Source organism: Oncorhynchus clarkii, chromosome 16 (assembly GCF_045791955.1).
Source record: "Oncorhynchus clarkii lewisi isolate Uvic-CL-2024 chromosome 16, UVic_Ocla_1.0, whole genome shotgun sequence".
Taxonomy (NCBI): Eukaryota; Metazoa; Chordata; class Actinopteri; order Salmoniformes; family Salmonidae; genus Oncorhynchus; species Oncorhynchus clarkii.
In genome coordinates this window covers 75,272,638-75,293,662 of record NC_092162.1, presented here as the reverse complement: position 1 = coordinate 75,293,662, position 21,025 = coordinate 75,272,638, and the positions used below count along the sequence as shown (strand labels likewise).

Below are 21,025 nucleotides of genomic sequence, written 5' to 3'. Positions count from 1 at the left end.
GCGTTCAACACCATAGTGCGCTCAAAGCTCATCACTAAGCTAAGGACCCTGGGACTAAACACCTCTCTCTGCAACTGGATCCTGGGCTTCCTGACGGGCCGCCCCCAGGTGGTGAGGGTAGGCAACACCACGTCTGCCATGCTGATCCTCAACACTGTGGCCCCTCAGGGGTACGTGCTTAGTACCCTCCTGTACTTCCTGTTCACTCATGACTGCAAGGTCAGGCACGACTCCAACACCATCATTAAGTTTGCTGATGACACAACAGTGTTAGGCCTGATTACTGTAAACAATGAGACAGCCTATTGGGAGGAGGTCAGAGACCTGGCTATGTGGTATCAGGACAACAACCTCTCCCTCAATGTGACTAAGACAAAGGAGATGATTGTGTGTGTTCCTCTGTTCAGTGGGAGGTGTGTGTGTTCCTCTGTTCAGTAGGTGTGTGTGTGTGTTACTCTGTTCAGTAGGAGGTGTGTGTGTGTGTTACTCTGTTCAGTAGGAGGTGTGTGTGTTCCTCTGTTCAGTGGGAGGTGTGTGTGTTCCTCTGTTCAGTAGGAGGTGTGTGTGTGCGTGTTCCTCTGTTCAGTGGGAGGTGTGTGTGTGTTCCTCTGTTCAGTGGGTGGTGTGTGTGTGTGTGTTCCTCTGTTCAGTAGGAGGTGTGTGTGTGTTCCTCTGTTCAGTAGGAGGTGTGTGTGTTCCTCTGTTCAGTAGGAGGTGTGTGTGTTCCTCTGTTCAGTGGGAGGTGTGTGTGTGTGTGTTCCTCTGTTCAGTGGGTGGTGTGTGTGTGTTCCTCTGTTCAGTGGGTGTGTGTGTGTTCCTCTGTTCAGTGGGAGGTGTGTGTGTGTTACTCTGTTCAGTGGGAGGTGTGTGTGTGTGTGTTCCTCTGTTCAGTGGGTGGTGTGTGTGTGTTCCTCTGTTCAGTGGGAGGTGTGTGTGTGTTCCTCTGTTCAGTGGGAGGTGTGTGTGTGTTACTCTGTTCAGTGGGAGGTGTGTGTGTGTTCCTCTGTTCAGTGGGAGGTGTGTGTGTGTTCCTCTGTTCAGTAGGTGTGTGTGTGTTACTCTGTTCAGTGGGAGGTGTGTGTGTTCCTCTGTTCAGTAGGAGGTGTGTGTGTTCCTCTGTTCAGTAGGAGGTGTGTGTGTGTGTTCCTCTGTTCAGTAGGAGGTGTGTGTGTTCCTCTGTTCAGTGGGAGGTGTGTGTGTGTGTTCCTCTGTTCAGTAGGAGGTGTGTGTGTTCCTCTGTTCAGTAGGAGGTGTGTGTGTGTGTTCCTCTGTTCAGTAGGAGGTGTGTGTGTTCCTCTGTTCAGTGGGAGGTGTGTGTGTTCCTCTGTTCAGTGGGAGGTGTGTGTGTTCCTCTGTTCAGTAGGAGGTGTGTGTGTTTACTATGTTCAGTAGGAGGTGTGTGTGTGTGTTTACTATGTTCAGTGGGAGGTGTGTGTGTGTTCCTCTGTTCAGTAGGTGTGTGTGTGTTCCTCTGTTCAGTGGGAGGTGTGCGTGTGTTTACTCTGTTCAGTGGGTGGTGTGTGTGTGTTACTCTGTTCAGTTGGAGGTGTGTGTGTTTACTCTGTTCAGTGGGTGGTGTGTGTGTGTGTTACTCTGTTCAGTGGGTGGTGTGTGTGTGTGTGTTACTCTGTTCAGTGGGAGGTGTGTGTGTGTTCCTCTGTTCAGAAGGTGCGTGTGTGTGTTCCTCTGTTCAGTAGGTGTGTGTGTGTGTGTTCCTCTGTTCAGTAGGTGTGTGTGTGTTCCTCTGTTCAGTGGGTGTGTGTGTGTTTACTCTGTTCAGTGGGAGGTGTGTGTGTGTTACTCTGTTCAGTAGGAGGTGTGTGTGTTTTTACTCTGTTCAGTGGGAGGTGTGTGTGTGTTCCTCTGTTCAGTGGGTGGTGTGTGTGTGTGTGTTTACTCTGTTCAGTGGGAGGTGTGTGTGTGTTACTCTGTTCAGTAGGAGGTGTGTGTGTTCCTCTGTTCAGTAGGAGGTGTGTGTGTTCCTCTGTTCAGTGGGAGGTGTGTGTGTGTGTGTTCCTCTGTTCAGTGGGAGGTGTGTGTGTGTTCCTCTGTTCAGTGGGAGGTGTGTGTGTGTTCCTCTGTTCAGTGGGAGGTGTGTGTGTTCCTCTGTTCAGTGGGAGGTGTGTGTGTGTTCCTCTGTTCAGTGGGAGGTGTGTGTGTTCCTCTGTTCAGTGGAAGGTGTGTGTGTGTTCCTCTGTTCAGTAGGTGTGTGTGTGTTACTCTGTTCAGTGGGAGGTGTGTGTGTGTGTGTGTTACTCTGTTCAGTGGGTGGTGTGTGTGTTCCTCTGTTCAGTGGGTGGTGTGTGTGTGTGTGTTCCTCTGTTCAGTGGGAGGTGTGTGTGTTCCTCTGTTCAGTGGGTGGTGTGTGTGTGTGTGTTCCTCTGTTCAGTGGGAGGTGTGTGTGTTCCTCTGTTCAGTGGGTGGTGTGTGTGTGTGTGTTCCTCTGTTCAGTGGGAGGTGTGTGTGTTTACTCTGTTCAGTGGGAGGTGTGTGTGTTTACTCTGTTCAGTGGGAGGTGTGTGTGTTCCTCTGTTCAGTGGGAGGTGTGTGTGCGTGTTTACTCTGTTCAGTGGGTGGTGTGTGTGTGTGTGTTTACTCTGTTCAGTGGGTGGTGTGTGTGTTCCTCTGTTCAGTGGGAGGTGTGTGTGCGTGTTTACTCTGTTCAGTGGGAGGTGTGTGTGTTTACTCTGTTCAGTGGGAGGTGTGTGTGTGTTCCTCTGTTCAGTAGGTGTGTGTGTGTGTTTACTCTGTTCAGTGGGAGGTGTGTGTGTGTGTGTGTGTGTTCCTCTGTTCAGTAGGAGGTGTGTGTGTGTTACTCTGTTCAGTGGGTGGTGTGTGTGTTCCTCTGTTCAGTGGGAGGTGTGTGTGTGTGTGTTCCTCTGTTCAGTGGGAGGTGTGTGTGTGTTCCTCTGTTCAGTGGGAGGTGTGTGTGTTCCTCTGTTCAGTGGAAGGTGTGTGTGTGTTACTCTGTTCAGTGGGAGGTGTGTGTGTTACTCTGTTCAGTAGGAGGTGTGTGTGTGTTCCTCTGTTCAGTGGGTGTGTGTGTGTTTACTCTGTTCAGTGGGAGGTGTGTGTGTGTTACTCTGTTCAGTGGGAGGTGTGTGTGTTACTCTGTTCAGTGGGAGGTGTGTGTGTGTTCCTCTGTTCAGTGGGAGGTGTGTGTGTGTGTGTTCCTCTGTTCAGTGGGTGGTGTGTGTGTTCCTCTGTTCAGAAGGTGTGTGTGTGTGTGTGTGTTCCTCTGTTCAGTAGGTGTGTGTGTGTGTGTTACTCTGTTCAGTAGGAGGTGTGTGTGTTACTCTGTTCAGTGGGAGGTGTGTGTGTGTTCCTCTGTTCAGAAGGAGGTGTGTGTGTGTGTGTGTTACTCTGTTCAGTAGGAGGTGTGTGTGTGTGTGTTACTCTGTTCAGTAGGAGGTGTGTGTGTGTTTACTCTGTTCAGTGGGAGGTGTGTGTGTTCCTCTGTTCAGTGGGAGGTGTGTGTGTGTTTACTCTGTTCAGTGGGAGGTGTTCCTGCCAGTAATTGATAAGAGACGTTCAGCGGCAGGTACCCTCCCTTGTCTATCCACGATGCATCGCTGGAGAAAGTCTGGACCTGCCACTCCTCCATCCACTGAAACACACACACACACACACACACACACGTCATAATGCACGGAGCAGCAAGAACAGCAACACAATGATTTTCTGTAGTGGATGGAGACCATGTATGGCAGGGCAGTCAGGTTCAGCAGCATTCAGCCTGGTTTCCCGGTAGATAACAGCTTGGCTTGGAGCCCATCAGTTAGTCAGCTTACCATAAACGTGTTTAATTATTATACACTACCGTTCAACAGTTTGGGGTCACTTAGAAATGTCCTTGTTTTTGAAATGAAAGGCAATTTTTTTGTCCATTAAAATAACATCAAATTGATCAGAAATAAAGTGTAGACATTGTTAATGTTGTAAATTACTATTGTAGATGGAAACGGCTGATTTTTAATGGAATATCTAAATAGGCCCATTATCAGCAACCATCACTCCTGTGTTCCAATGGCACGTTGTGTTAGCTAATCCAAGTTTATCATTTTAAAGGCTAGTTGATCATTAGAAAACCCTTTTGCAATTATGTTAGCACAGCTGAAAACTGTTGTTCTGATTAAAGAAGCAATTAACCTGGCCATCTTTAGACTAGTTGAGTATCTGGAGCATCAGCATTTGTGGGTTCGATTACAGTCTCAAAATGGCAGGTACTATTGTTGTTAAAAGACAAGCACATTTCTAAGTAACCCCAAACGTTTGATAGGTAGTGGATATACATAACCTTGAGTTAAGGTTCTTGTATTAACTGTGCCATACAAACACAGTTTATTTACAGTATTATTATCACCCAGCCTTAGTCTGAGCGCACACGCACACACACACACACACACACACACACACACACACACACACACACACACACACACACACACACACACACACACACGTCACTGATTCAATCCATTTCAACCTGACCCTCAATGTGTCTTTGCAAATGACTGCCACTGCCAACATGTGATTGTGTGTGTGTACCCACGGTGCTCCTGAGGTCCAGAGGGAGACTGAAGTAAAGGATGGCGAGGAGGAGGAAGACTGCTCCCATGGTAACGCTCTTCTTATAGGTCCACCGCATCGCCCCTAACACACAGTCAGCACATCAGGAAATTATTCAGTAGGTGTTTACAGACAGGTAGAAGTGAGACAGGTGACAGGTAGAAAAGAGACAGGCAGTAGAGATGAAAGGCAGGCAGTAGAGAGACGGACAGGCAGTAGAGAGACGGACAGGCAGTAGAGAGACGGACAGGCAGTAGAGATACGGACAGGCAGTAGAGAGACGGACAGGCAGTAGAGATGAAAGGCAGGCAGTAGAGAGACGGACAGGCAGTAGAAATGAAAGGCAGGCAGTAGAGAGACGGACAGGCAGTAGAGATGAAAGGCAGGCAGTAGAGAGACGGACAGGCAGTAGAAATGAAAGGCAGGCAGTAGAGAGACGGACAGGCAGTAGAAATGAAAGGCAGGCAGTAGAGAGACTGACAGGCAGTAGAGAGACTGACAGGCAGTAGAGAGACTGACAGGCAGTAGAGAGACTGACAGGCAGTAGAGAGACGGACAGGCAGTAGAGAGACGGACAGGCAGTAGAGAGACGGGCAGGCAGTAGAGAGACGGACAGGCAGTAGAGAGACGGACAGGCAGTAGAGAGACGGACAGGCAGTAGAGAGACGGACAGGCAGTAGAGAGACGGACAGGCAGTAGAGAGACGGGCAGGCAGTAGAGAGACGGACAGGCAGTAGAGAGACGGACAGGCAGTAGAGATGAAAGGCAGGCAGTAGAGATGAAAGGCAGGCAGTAGAGAGACAGACAGGCAGTAGAGAGACGCACAGGCAGTAGAGAGACGCACAGGCAGTAGAGAGATGGACAGGCAGTAGAGAGACGGACAGGCAGTAGAGAGACGGACAGGCAGTAGAGAGACGAACAGGCAGTAGAGAGATGGACAGGCAGTAGAGAGACGGACAGGCAGTAGAGAGACGGACAGGCAGTAGAGAGACGCACAGGCAGTAGAGAGAAGCACAGGCAGTAGAGAGACGGACAGGCAGTAGAGAGACGGACAGGCAGTAGAGAGACGGACAGGCAGTAGAGAGACGGACAGGCAGTAGAGAGATGGACAGGCAGTAGAGAGACGGACAGGCAGTAGAGAGACGGACAGGCAGTAGAGAGACGGACAGGCAGTAGAGAGACAGACAGGCAGTAGAGAGACGGACAGGCAGTAGAGAGACGGACAGGCAGTAGAGAGACGGACAGGCAGTAGAGAGACGGACAGGCAGTTCCCTACCTCCTCCCGCTGCCACCTGCCTCCTCCATTTTTGCGGTAATGCTGTAATCAATTGGTTGTACTCTTGGTTTGAGCAGACCTTCCCAAACAATTCTGATAACTCCATGAAGGACATAACTCTACCATTCCACTTTACAATATCATTTAAAAACCAAATACCCTTTTCAAAAAGCCATAATATTTGTTCCATCTTTTCAGGGGGATGAAATTAAAATTGTATCCAGCTCTGCAATGCTTGTTTGAAAAACAGAGATACTTTGACAATGAAAATGAGACATGGCAATCGGCACAAAGACAAAAAGACCATTTTTAAACAATGGATGAGCTTTTCTTAGTAATCTACTTGAGAACCATTTAGGGTTCAAATAATACTGTTGAATGAGTGAAGTTTTAGAGGGAGGTTTAGTGCTTTTATATTTAATAATCTCAACCCACTCAATTTATATTTATTATTCAGATAGACTTTCCTTTTTTCTGGTTTAGCGTCCCAGAAAAAGCTAAATATTTTTTGCTCATATGATTTGAAAAACGAATCATCAGGAGTAGGCAGAACCATAAGTGAGTGAGTAGCCCATAAAATTGTCAGGGACTCCAGTAGCCAAGGTATAGACTGTTTTCTCTGCTACCGCACAGCTGTACCAGAGCGCCAAGTCTAGGACCAAAAGGCTCCTCAACAGCTTCTACTCCAAAGCCATTAGACTACTGAACAAGTCATAAAAACCACCACCGGACAATTTACATTGACCCCCCCCCCCCCCCCTCCTCTTGTACAATGTTGCTACTCTTGTTTGTTTATTATCTATGCATAGTCACTTCACTCCCACCTACATGTACAGATTACCTCAACTAGCCTGTACCCCTGCACACTGACTCGGTACCGGTGCCCCCTGTATATAGCCTCCACATCGACTCTGTACCAGTACCCCCTGTATATAGCCTCCACATTGACTCTGTACCGGTACCCCTGTATATAGCCTCCACATTGACTCTGTACCGGTGCCCCCTGTATATAGCCTCCACATCGACTCTGTACCAGTACCCCCTGTATATAGCCTCCACATTGACTCTGTACCGGTACCCCCTGTATATAGCCTCCACATTGACTCTGTACCGGTACCTCCTGTATATAGCCTCCACATTGACTCTGTACCGGTACCCCCTGTATATAGCCTCCACATTGACTCTGTACCAGTACCCCCTGTATATAGCCTCCACATTGACTCTGTACCATAATACCCTGTAAATAGCCTCCACATTGACTCTGTATCGGTACCCCCTGTATATAGTCTCCACATTGACTCTGTACCGGTACCCCCTGTATATAGTCTCCACATTGACTCTGTACCGGTACCCCCTGTATATAGCCTCCACATTGACTCTGTACCGGTACCCCTTGTATATAGCCTCCACATTGACTCTGTACCGGTACCCCCTGTATATAGCCTCCACATTGACTCTGTACCGGTACCCCCTGTATATAGTCTCCACATTGACTCTGTACCGGTAACCCCTGTATATAGCCTCCAAATTGACTCTGTACCGGTACCCCCTGTATATAGCCTCCACATTGACTCTGTACCGGTACCCCCTGTATATAACCTCCACATTGACTCTGTACCGGTATCCCCTGTATATAGCCTCCACATTGACTCTGTACCGGTACCCCCTGTATATAGTCTCCACATTGACTCTGTACTGGTACCCCCTGTATATAGCCTCCACATTGACTCTGTACCGGTACCCCCTGTATATAGTCTCCACATTGACTCTGTACCGGTACCCCCTGTATATAGCCTCCACACTGACTCTGTACCGGTGCCCCCTGTATATAGCCTCCACATTGACTCTGTACCGGTACCCCCTGTATATAGCCTCCACACTGACTCTGTACCGGTACCCCCTGTATATAGCCTCCACATTGACTCTGTACCGGTGCCCCACGTATATAGCCTCCACATTGACTCTGTACCAGTACCCCCTGTATATAGCCTCCACATTGACTCTGTACCGGTGCCCCCAGCATATAGCCTCCAATTTGACTCTGTACCGGTGCCCCCAGCATATAGCCTCCAATTTGACTCTGTACCGGTGCCCCCTGTATATAGTTTCCACATTGACTCTGTACCGGTGCTACCCTGTATATAGCCTCCACATTGACTCTGTACTGGTGCCCCCAGTATATAGCCTCCACATTGACTCTGTACCGGTACCCCCTGTATATAGCCTCCACATTGACTCTGTACCAGTACCCCCTGTATATAGCCTCCACATTGACTCTGTACCGGTGCCCCCTGTATATAGCCTCCACATTGACTCTGTACCAGTACCCCCTGTATATAGCCTCCACATTGACTCTGTACCGGTACCCCCTGTATATAGCCTCCACATTGACTCTGTACCGGTGCCCCCTGTATATAGCCTCCACATTGACTCTGTACCGGTACCCCCTGTATATAGCCTCCACATTGACTCTGTACCGGTGCCCCCTGTATATAGCCTCCACATTGACTATGTACCGGTACCCCCTGTATATAGCCTCCACATTGACTCTGTACCGGTACCCCCTGTATATAGCCTCCACATTGAATCTGTACCGGTACCCCCTGTATATAGCCTCCACATTGACTCTGTACCGGTACCCCCTGTATATAGCCTCCACATTGACTCTGTACCGGTACCCCCTGTATACAGCCTCCACATTGACTCTGTACCGGTACCCCCTGTATACAGCCTCCACATTGACTCTGTACCGGTACCCCCTGTATACAGCCTCCACATTGACTCTGTACCGTAACACCCTGTATATAGCCTCCACACTGACTCTGTACCGGTACCCCCTGTATATAGCCTCCACATTGACTCTGTACCGTAACACCCTGTATATAGCCTCCACATTGACTCTGTACCGGTGCCCCCTGTATATAGCCTCCACATTGACTCTGTACCGGTACCCCCTGTATATAGCCTCCACATTGACTCTGTACCGGTACCCCCTGTATATAGCCTCCACATTGACTCTGTACCGGTACCCCCTGTATAAAGCCTCCACATTGACACTGTACCGGTACCCCCTGTATATAGCCTCCACATTGACTCTGTACCGGTACCCCCTGTATATAGCCTCCACATTGACTCTGTACCGATGCCCCCTGTATATAGCCTCCACATTGACTCTGTACCGGTACCCCCTGTATATAGCCTCCACATTGACTCTGTACCGGTACCCCTGTATATAGCCTCCACATTGACTCTGTACCGGTACCCCCTGTATATAGCCTCCACATTGACTCTGTACCGGTACCCCCTGTATATAGCCTCCACATTGACTCTGTACCGGTACCCCCTGTATACAGCCTCCACATTGACTCTGTACCGGTACCCCCTGTATACAGCCTCCATATTGACTCTGTACCGTAACACCCTGTATATAGCCTCTACACTGACTCTGTACCGGTACCCCCTGTATATAGCCTCCACATTGACTCTGTACCGTAACACCCTGTATATAGCCTCCACATTGACTCTGTACCGGTACCCCCTGTATATAGCCTCCACATTGACTATGTACCGGTACCCCCTGTATATAGTCTCCACATTGACTCTGTACCGGTACCCCCTGTATATAACCTCCACACTGACTCTGTACCGGTACCCCCTGTATATAGCCTCCACATTGACTCTGTACCGATGCCCCCTGTATATAGCCTCCACATTGACTCTGTACCGGTACCCCCTGTATATAGCCTCCACATTGACTCTGTACCGGTACCCCCTGTATATAGCCTCCACATTGACTCTGTACCGGTACCCCCTGTATATAGCATCCACATTGACTCTGTACCGGTACCCCCTGTATATAGCATCCACATTGACTCTGTACCGGTACCCCCTGTATATAGCCTCCACATTGACTCTGTACCGGTACCCCCTGTATACAGCCTCCACATTGACTCTGTACCGGTACCCCCTGTATACAGCCTCCACATTGACTCTGTACCGGTACCCCCTGTATACAGCCTCCACATTGACTCTGTACCGGTACCCCCTGTATACAGCCTCCACATTGACTCTGTACCGGTACCCCCTGTATACAGCCTCCACATTGACTCTGTACCGTAACACCCTGTATATAGCCTCCACACTGACTCTGTACCGGTACCCCCTGTATATAGCCTCCACATTGACTCTGTACCGTAACACCCTGTATATAGCCTCCACATTGACTCTGTACCGGTACCCCCTGTATATAGCCTCCACATTGACTCTGTACCGGTACCCCCTGTATATAGTCTCCACATTGACTCTGTACCGGTACCCCCTGTATATAACCTCCACACTGACTCTGTACCGTAACACCCTGTATATAGCCTCCACATTGACTCTGTACCGTAATACCCTGTATATAGCCTCCACATTGACTCTGTACCGTAACACCCTGTATATAGCCTCCACATTGACTCTGTACCGTAACACCCTGTATATAGCCTCCACATTGACTCTGTACCGGTACCCCCTGTATATAGCCTCCACATTGACTCTGTACCGTAACACCCTGTATATAGCCTCCACATTGACTCTGTACCGTAACACCCTGTATACAGCCTCCACATTGAATCTGTACCGGTACCCCCTGTATATAGCCTCCACATTGACTCTGTACCGGTACCCCCTGTATATAGCCTCCACATTGACTCTGTACCGGTACCCCCTGTATACAGCCTCCACATTGACTCTGTACCGGTACCCCCTGTATACAGCCTCCACATTGACTCTGTACCGGTACCCCCTGTATACAGCCTCCACATTGACTCTGTACCGTAACACCCTGTATATAGCCTCCACACTGACTCTGTACCGGTACCCCCTGTATATAGCCTCCACATTGACTCTGTACCGTAACACCCTGTATATAGCCTCCACATTGACTCTGTACCGGTGCCCCCTGTATATAGCCTCCACATTGACTCTGTACCGGTACCCCCTGTATATAGCCTCCACATTGACTCTGTACCGGTACCCCCTGTATATAGCCTCCACATTGACTCTGTACCGGTACCCCCTGTATAAAGCCTCCACATTGACACTGTACCGGTACCCCCTGTATATAGCCTCCACATTGACTCTGTACCGGTACCCCCTGTATATAGCCTCCACATTGACTCTGTACCGATGCCCCCTGTATATAGCCTCCACATTGACTCTGTACCGGTACCCCCTGTATATAGCCTCCACATTGACTCTGTACCGGTACCCCTGTATATAGCCTCCACATTGACTCTGTACCGGTACCCCCTGTATATAGCCTCCACATTGACTCTGTACCGGTACCCCCTGTATATAGCCTCCACATTGACTCTGTACCGGTACCCCCTGTATACAGCCTCCACATTGACTCTGTACCGGTACCCCCTGTATACAGCCTCCATATTGACTCTGTACCGTAACACCCTGTATATAGCCTCTACACTGACTCTGTACCGGTACCCCCTGTATATAGCCTCCACATTGACTCTGTACCGTAACACCCTGTATATAGCCTCCACATTGACTCTGTACCGGTACCCCCTGTATATAGCCTCCACATTGACTATGTACCGGTACCCCCTGTATATAGTCTCCACATTGACTCTGTACCGGTACCCCCTGTATATAACCTCCACACTGACTCTGTACCGGTACCCCCTGTATATAGCCTCCACATTGACTCTGTACCGATGCCCCCTGTATATAGCCTCCACATTGACTCTGTACCGGTACCCCCTGTATATAGCCTCCACATTGACTCTGTACCGGTACCCCCTGTATATAGCCTCCACATTGACTCTGTACCGGTACCCCCTGTATATAGCATCCACATTGACTCTGTACCGGTACCCCCTGTATATAGCCTCCACATTGACTCTGTACCGGTACCCCCTGTATATAGTCTCCACATTGACTCTGTACCGGTACCCCCTGTATATAACCTCCACACTGACTCTGTACCGTAACACCCTGTATATAGCCTCCACATTGACTCTGTACCGTAATACCCTGTATATAGCCTCCACATTGACTCTGTACCGTAACACCCTGTATATAGCCTCCACATTGACTCTGTACCGTAACACCCTGTATATAGCCTCCACATTGACTCTGTACCGGTACCCCCTGTATATAGCCTCCACATTGACTCTGTACCGTAACACCCTGTATATAGCCTCCACATTGACTCTGTACCGTAACACCCTGTATACAGCCTCCACATTGACTCTGTACCGTAACACCCTGTATATAGCCTCCACATTGACTCTGTACCGTAATACCCTGTATATAGCCTCCACATTGACTCATTACCGGTACCCCCTGTATATAGCCTCCACATTGACTCTGTACCGGTACCCCCTGTATATAGCCTCCACATTGACTCTGTACCGTAACACCCTGTATATAGCCTCCACATTGACTCTGTACCGTAACACCCTGTATATAGCCTCCACATTGACTCTGTACCGTAACACCCTGTATATAGCCTCCACATTGACTCTGTACCGTAATACCCTGTATATAGCCTCCACATTGACTCTGTACCGTAATACCCTGTATATAGCCTCCACGTTGACTCTGTACCGTTACCCCCTGTATATAGCCTCCACATTGACTCTGTACCGTAATACCCTGTATATAGCCTCCACATTGACTCTGTACCGTAACACCCTGTATATAGCCTCCACATTGACTCTGTACCGTAATACCCTGTATATAGCCTCCACATTGACTCTGTACCGTTACCCCCTGTATATAGCCTCCACATTGACTCTGTACCGTAATACCCTGTATATAGCCTCCACATTGACTCTGTACCGTAATACCCTGTATATAGCCTCCACATTGACTCTGTACCGTAACACCCTGTATATAGCCTCCACATTGACTCTGTACCGTAATACCCTGTATATAGCCTCCACATTGACTCTGTACCGTAATACCCTGTATATAGCCTCCATATTGACTCTGTACCGTAACACCCTGTATAGAGCCTCACTATTGTTATTCTTATTCTTTACATTATTACTTTTTATTTTGGTAAATATTTTATTATTCTTCAACTGTTGGTTCAGGGCTTGTCAGGCATTTCACGGAAAAGTCTACTCTTGTTGTATTCGGCGCATGTGGCAAATGAAGATTGATTTGATTTGAGTAAACTGAGATATGACTAAGAAGTTAATAAGGGCAATTTTTCCAAAAATAGACAGGTATTATTTACAGTTGAAGTCGGAAGTTTACATACACCTTAGCCAAATACATTTCAACTCAGTTTTTCACAATTCCTGACATTTAATCCTAGTAAAATTCCCTGTCTTAGGTTAGTTAGGATCACCACTTTATTTTAAGAATGTGACATGTTAGAATAATATTAGAGAGAATTATATATTTCATCTTTTATTTCTTTCATCACATTCCCAGTGGGTCAGAAGTTTACATACACTCAATTAGTATTTGGTAGCATTGCCTTTAAATTGTTTAAACTTGGGTCAAGCTTTTCGGGTAGCCTTCCACAAACTTCCCACAATAAGTTGGGTGAATTTTGGCCCATTCCCCCTGACAGAGCTGGTGTAACTGAGTCAGGTTTGTAGGCCTGCTTGCTCGCACACGCTTTTTCAGTTCTGCCCACAAATTTTCTCTAGGATTGAGGTCAGGGCTTTGTGATGGCCACTCCAATACCTTGACTTTGTTGTCCTTAAGCCATTTTGACACAACTATGGAAGTATGCTAGGGGTCATTGTCCATTTGGAAGACCCATTTGCAACCAAGCTTTAACTGATATCTTGAGATGTTGCTTCAATATATCCACATAATTTTCCTCCCTCATGATGCCATCTATTTTGTGAAGTGCACCAGTCCCTCCTGCAGCAAAGCACCCCCACAACATGATGCTGCCACCCCCGTGCTACACGGTTGGGATGGTGTTCTTCCGCTTGTGACCATCACTCTTTTTCCTCCAAACATTATGGCCAAAAAGTTATATTTTTGTTTCATCAGACCAGAGGACATTTCTCCAAAAAGTACGATCTTTGTCCCCATTTGCAGTTGCAAACCGTAGTCTGGCTTTTTTTTATGTCGGTTTAGGAGCAGTGGCTTCGTCCTTGCTGAGCGGCCTTTCAGGTTATGTCGATATAGGACTAGTTTTACTGTGGATATAGATACTTTTGGACCTGTTTCCTCCAGCATCTTCACAAGGTCCTTTGCTGTTATTCTGGGATTGATTTGCACATTTCGCCCCAAAGTACATTCATCTCTAGGAGACAGAACGCATCTTCTTCCTGAGCGGTATGACGGCTGCGTGGTCCCATGGTGTTTATACTTGTGTACTATTGTTTGTACAGATGAACGTGGTGTCTTCAGGCGTTTGGAAATTGCTCCCAAGGATGAACAAGACTTGTGGAGGTCTACAATTTTTTTCTGAGGTCTTGGCTGATTTCTTTTGATTTTCCCATGATGTCAAGCAAAGAGGCACTGAGTTTGAAGGTAGGCCTTGAAATACATCCACAGGTACACCTCCAATTGACTCAAATTATGTCAATTAGCCTATCAGAAGCTTCTACAGCCATGACATAATTTTCTTGAATTTTCCAAGCTGTTTAAAGCCACAGTCAACTTAGTGTATGTAAACTTCTGACCCACTGGAATTGTGATACAGTGAATTATAAGTGAAATAATCTGTCTGTAAACAATTGTTGGAAAAATGACTTGTGTCATACACAAAGTAGATGTCCTAACAGACTAGCCAAAACTATAGTTTGTTAACAAGAAATTTGTGGAGTGGTTGAAAAACGAGTTTTAATGACTCCAATCTAAGTGTATGTAAACTTCCAACATCAACTGTATATGTAGGTAGGGTTATTAAAGTGACTATGCATATATAATAACAGAGAGTAGCAGCAGTGTAAAAGAGGAGGGGGGGCAATGCACAAAGTCTGGGTAGCCATTTGATTAGATGTTCAGGAGTCTCATGGATTGGGGGAAGAAGCTGTTTAAAAGCCTCTTTTAAAAGCCTCTTGGATCTAGACTTGGCGCTCCGGTACCGCTTGCCGTGTGGTAGCAGAGAAGTCTATGACTGGGGTGGCTGGAGTCTGACAATTTTTAGGGCCTTCCTCTGACACCGCCTGGTATAGAGGTCCTGGATGGCAGCAAGCTAGACCCCAGTGATGTACTGGGCCGTACGCACTACCCTCTGCAGTGCCTTGCGGTCGGAGGACGAGCAGTTGCCATACCAGGCAGTGATGCTCTCGATGGTGCAGCTGTAGAACTTTTTGAGGATCTGAGGACCTTTCCCCATCCACGTGGAAATTCTATAAGAGTTATGTGAATGCCAATTAGATGATGATGATGCGATCGCATTCTGTCTCCTATTAAAACCTTTTTAACTTTTGATGCAAGAGAGAAAGAGACAAGAATGTAGTCAAGACGACTAGCTTGATTAAGTCTCCTCCATGTATATCTCACTAGGTCAGGGTTTTTTTCGTCTCCAAATATCCACTATTTCTAATGTGTCCATAATATTTGTGATTTCCTTAAGGGCAGTGTGATGATAGTTTGTAGAGGGATTTCCTTAAGGGCAGGGTGATGATAGTTTGTAGAGTGATTTCCTTAAGGGCAGGGTGATGATAGTTTGTAGAGGGATTTCCTTAAGGGTAGGGTGATGATAGTTTGTAGAGGGATTTCCTTAAGGGCAGGGTGATGATAGTTTGTAGAGTGATTTCCTTAAGGGCAGGGTGGTGATAGTTTGTAGAGTGATTTCCTTAAGGGCAGGGTGATGATAGTTTGTAGAGTGATTTCCTTAAGGGCAGGGTGATGATAGTTTGTAGAGTGATTTCCTTTACGGTCCATTGAGGTACTTAACAATGTGTTATAGTCTCCTACCATAATGATTAGATCATTTGTTGCCTGGAGGGAAGCTAAAGTAAACAAATAGCCGACCAGTCAGCCTATTACCAACCCTTAGTAAACTTCTGGGAAAAATGGTGTTTGACCAGATACAATGATATTTCACAGTAAACAAATTGACAGAATTTCAACATGCTTATTATAGGGAAAGACACTCAACAAGCGGCAGGGTAGCCCAGTGGTTAGAGCGTTTTGACTAGTAACCGAAAGGTTGCAAGTTTGAATAACCAAGCTGACAAGGTGCACATCTGTCGTTCTGCCCCTGAACAAGGCAGTTAATCCAACGTTCCCTGAACAAGGCAGTTAACCCACTGTTCCCCTGAACAAGGCAGTTAACCCACTGTTCCCCTGAACAAGGCAGTTAACCCACCGTTCCCCTGAACAAGGCAGTTAACCCACTGTTCCCCTGAACAAGGCAGTTAACCCACTGTTCCCCTGAACAAGGCAGTTAACCCACTGTTCCCCTGAACAAGGCAGTTAACCCACTGTTCCCCTGAACAAGGCAGTTAACCCACTGTTCCCCTGAACAAGGCAGTTAACCCACTGTTCCCCTGAACAAGGCAGTTAACCCACCGTTCCCCTGAACAAGGCAGTTAACCCACTGTTCCCCTGAACAAGGCAGTTAACCCACCGTTCCCCTGAACAAGGCAGTTAACCCACTGTTCCCCTGAACAAGGCAGTTAACCCACCGTTCCCCTGAACAAGGCAGTTAACCCACTGTTCCCCTGAACAAGGCAGTTAACCCACTGTTCCCCTGAACAAGGCAGTTAACCCACTGTTCCCCTGAACAAGGCAGTTAACCCACTGTTCCCCTGAACAAGGCAGTTAACCCACTGTTCCCCTGAACAAGGCAGTTAACCCACTGTTCCCCTGAACAAGGCAGTTAACCCACTGTTCCCCTGAACAAGGCAGTTAACCCACTGTTCCCCTGAACAAGGCAGTTAACCCACCGTTCCCCTGAACAAGGCAGTTAACCCACTGTTCCCCTGAACAAGGCAGTTAACCCACTGTTCCCCTGAGCAAGGCAGTTAACCCACTGTTCCCCTGAACAAGGCAGTTAACCCACTGTTCCCCTGAACAAGGCAGTTAACCCACTGTTCCCCTGAACAAGGCAGTTAACCCACTGTTCCCCTGAACAAGGCAGTTAACCCACCGTTCCCCTGAACAAGGCAGTTAACCCACTGTTCCCCTGAACAAGGCAGTTAACCCACCGTTCCCCTGAACAAGGCAGTTAACCCACTGTTCCCCTGAACAAGGCAGTTAACCCACTGTTCCCCTGAACAAGGCAGTTAACCCACTGTTCCTAGGCAGTCATTGTAAATAAGAATTGGTTCTTAACAAAGAGCTGCAGTTAGTTTTGGAATGTGTAGCAAGGAATAAGTTAGTCCTAAATATTTCCAAAACTAAAAGCATTGTATTTTTTGACAAATCATTCACTAAACCCTAAACCACAACTACATTTCGTAATGAATAATGTGGAAATTGAGCAAGTTGAGGTGACTGAACTGCTTGGAGTAACCCTGAATTGTAAACTATCATGGTCAAAACATATTGATACAACAGTAGCTAAGATGGGGAGAAGTCTGTCTATAGTGAAGCACTGCTCTACCTTCTTAACAACACTATCAACAAGGCAGGTCCTACAGGCCCTAGTTCCTACCTTCTTAACAACACTATCAACAAGGCAGGTCCTACAGGCCCTAGTTTCTACCCTCTTAGCAACACTATCAACAAGGCAGGTCCTACAGGCCCTAGTTTCTACCTTCTTAACAACACTATCAACAAGGCAGGTCCTACAAGCCCTAGTTCCTACCTTCTTAACAACACTATCAATAAGGCAGGTCCTACACGCCTTAGTTTCTACCCTCTTAACAACACTATCAACAAGGCAGGTTCTACAGGTTCTACAGGTCCTAGTTTCTACCCTCTTAGCAACAATATCAACAAGGCAGGTCCTACAGGCCCTGGTTTTGTCTCACCTGTTCTACTGTTCAGTAGTGTAGTCAGGTCCTACAGGCCCTGGTTTTGTCTCACCTGTTCTACTGTTCAGTAGTGTAGTCAGGTCCTACAGGCCCTGCTTTTGTCTCACCTGTTCTACTGTTCAGTAGTGTAGTCAGGTCCTACAGGCCCTGGTTTTATCTCACCTGTTCTACTGTTCAGTAGTGTAGTCAGGTCCTACAGGCCCTGGTTTTGTCTCACCTGTTCTACTGTTCAGTAGTGTAGTCAGGTACTACAGGCCCTGGTTTTGTCTCACCCGTACTACAATTTTAAAACCATTACAATACATTCATTACAGAATTTACAACACATTAAGTGTGTACCCTTAGGCCCATACTCCACTACCACAGATCTACAACACAAAATCCATGTGTGTGCATGTGTCTGTGCCTGTGTCTGTGTTGCTTCACAGTCCCCGCTGTTCTATAAGGTGTATTTTTATCTGTTTTTAAAAATCTGATTCTACTGCTGCATCAGTTACCTGATGTGGAATAGAGTTCCATGTAGTCATGGCTCTATGTAGTACTGTGGAATAGAGTTCCATGTAGTCATGGCTCTATGTAGTACTGTGGAATAGAGTTCCATGTAGTCATGGCTCCATGTAGTACTGTGGAATAGAGTTCCATGTAGTCATGGCTCTATGTAGTACTGTGGAATAGAGTTCCATGTAGTCGTGGCTCTATGTAGTACTGTGGAATAGAGTTCCATGTAGTCGTGGCTCTATGTAGTACTGTGGAATAGAGTTCCATGTAGTCATGGCTCTATGTAGTACTGTGGAATAGAGTTCCATGTAGTCATGGCTCTATGTAGTACTGTGGAATAGAGTTCCATGTAGTCGTGGCTCTATGTAGTACTGTGGAATAGAGTTCCATGTAGTCGTGGCTCTATGTAGTACTGTGGAATAGAGTTCCATGTAGTCATGGCTCTATGTAGTACTGTGGAATAGAGTTCCATGTAGTCGTGGCTCTATGTAGTACTGTGGAATAGAGTTCCATGTAGTCATGGCTCTATGTAGTACTGTGGAATAGAGTTCCATGTAGTCGTGGCTCTATGTAGTACTGTGGAATAGAGTTCCATGTAGTCATGGCTCTATGTAGTACTGTGGAATAGAGTTCCATGTAGTCATGGCTCTATGTAGTACTGTGGAATAGAGTTCCATGTAGTCATGGCTCTATGTAGTACTGTGGAATAGAGTTCCATGTAGTCGTGGCTCTATGTAGTACTGTGGAATAGAGTTCCATGTAGTCATGGCTCTATGTAGTACTGTGGAATAGAGTTCCATGTAGTCGTGGCTCTATGTAGTACTGTGGAATAGAGTTCCATGTAGTCATGGCTCTATGTAGTTCTGTGGAATAGAGTTCCATGTAGTCATGGCTCTATGTAGTACTGTGGAATAGAGTTCCATGTAGTCATGGCTCTATGTAGTACTGGGTGCCTCCCATAGTCTGTTCTGGACTTGGGGACTGTGAAGAGACCTCTGGTGGCATGTCTGGGTGTCTGAGCTGTGTGCTAGTATTTAAACAGACAGCTTGGTGCTTTCAACATGTCAATACCTCTCACAAATAGTGATGAAGTAGTGATGAAGTCAATCTCTCCTCCACTTTCAGCCAGGAGAGATTTGCATGCATGTCATTAACGTTAGCTCTTCGTGTACATTTAAGGGCCAGCCGTGCTGCCGTGCTGCCCTGTTCTGAGCCAGCCGTGCTGCCGTGCTGCCGTGCTGCCCTGTTCTGAGCCAGCCGTGCTGCCGTGCTGCCCTGTTCTGAGCCAGCCGTGCTGCCGTGCTGCCCTGTTCTGAGACAACCGTGCTGCCGTGCTGCCCTGTTCTGAGCCTGCCGTGCTGCCATGCTGCCCTGTTCTGAGCCAGCCGTGCTGCCCTGTTCTGAGTCAGCCGTGCTGCTGTGCTGCCCTGTTCTGAGCCAGCCGTGCTGCCATGCTGCCCTGTTCTGAGCCAGCCGTGCTGCCCTGTTCTGAGTCAGCCGTGCTGCTGTGCTGCCCTGTTCTGAGCCAGCCGTGCTGCCCTGTTCTGAGCCAGCCGTGCTGCCATGCTGCCCTGTTCTGAGCCAGCCGTGCAGAAGGTAGAAACTAGGGCTTGTAGGACCTGCCTTATTGATAGTGTTGTTAAGAAGGCAGAAACTAGGACCTGTAGGACCTGTCTTGTTGATAGTGCTGTTAAGAAGGCAGAGCAGCGCTTTATTATGGACAGACGTTACCCCTCGTAGCTACTGTTGTTTTGACCATGATAGTTTACAATCCAGGGTTACTCCAAGCAGTTTAGTCACCTCAACTTGCTACATTTCCACATTATCCATTACGAGATGAATACTTATTGACTCTTGACATTTCAGCTTTTCCTTTTGAATTAATGTGTAAACATTTCTAAAAACACAATTCCACTTTTGACATTAAATAATAATAAATAAATCAGTGACACAAAATCACAAAAGCCCCATATCTGAGCTTTTAATGTGTATCTGGGACACACATGTAAAACACCCAGTGTTCAGAACTAGACTGTAATGTCTCAGCCTTCACTGAGTTCAGACCTGTGATTAACAGTAGGCCTATAAACTAGTAGTGTTGCTGTAATCTCCCCAGTTTGGTCCTTCTAGTGTTTAATGGTCTAGCTAGCACATCAACAGTAGCCTAGACTCGTTTGTAATGTGAGTATTATGGGTAAACTAAGTATGAGACGAACTACATGTTATTGATTGGTTTAAAACCCACCTGTCGCCGGTGTGCGTGACGTCTTTAAATCACTGAACGGAGCTCGGCTGTCACATCAGGCCAATACACCAAAACTCACGTGTTTTATACACACGGTTGTGAAGAAAAAATAGAGATTTAAAAAAAAACTTTCGGTTCGTTTTTCGCGTTCTATCACCGGCATCAATATACTCTCTCCTCAGACGGCGGTATGAGAGCAAGTGCTGCTGTTAGTTAGTCGGTCCCTTCGCAATATAAATGGTACTGTGGTGGTTCATATCTCCCGGTACTTCCTGGTGTTTGTGAGTGGGTGGTAAGTACTATCAATGGTCTCTGGGACGTTCATACCCAAAACCTACCCTTACTGTAACCATTTGAAATATGTCACTTTTTTGGGCCACACGACCAAATTCACATAGAAATGTGTGTTATAGATCTATCATTCTCGTTGAACGCAAGTCTAAGAAGCCGAAGCTGTAGATGTGCATTATGTGCATTTTCCCCTATCTTTTACTTTCGGTTTTGTACACCAGATTCAAAGAGCTGAAA

General features: G+C 47.2%; 1 protein-coding gene across 1 annotated transcript in view; it reads right to left on the bottom strand.

The window, feature by feature from the left end:
- LOC139367803 (alpha-1,3-mannosyl-glycoprotein 4-beta-N-acetylglucosaminyltransferase C-like) overlaps positions 1-20,739 on the bottom strand; it is a 42,849-nt gene extending 22,110 nt beyond the window's left edge. The window contains exons 1-3 of the mRNA XM_071106141.1: positions 20,498-20,739; positions 4,553-4,653; positions 3,487-3,607 (exon numbers count right to left, since the gene is read on the bottom strand). Of these exons, the coding sequence (XP_070962242.1) occupies positions 3,487-3,607; positions 4,553-4,648 (217 nt within the window). The 5' untranslated portion in view covers positions 4,649-4,653; positions 20,498-20,739. The remainder of the gene's footprint in view (positions 1-3,486; positions 3,608-4,552; positions 4,654-20,497) is intronic.
- Positions 20,740-21,025: the final 286 nt, after the last annotated feature.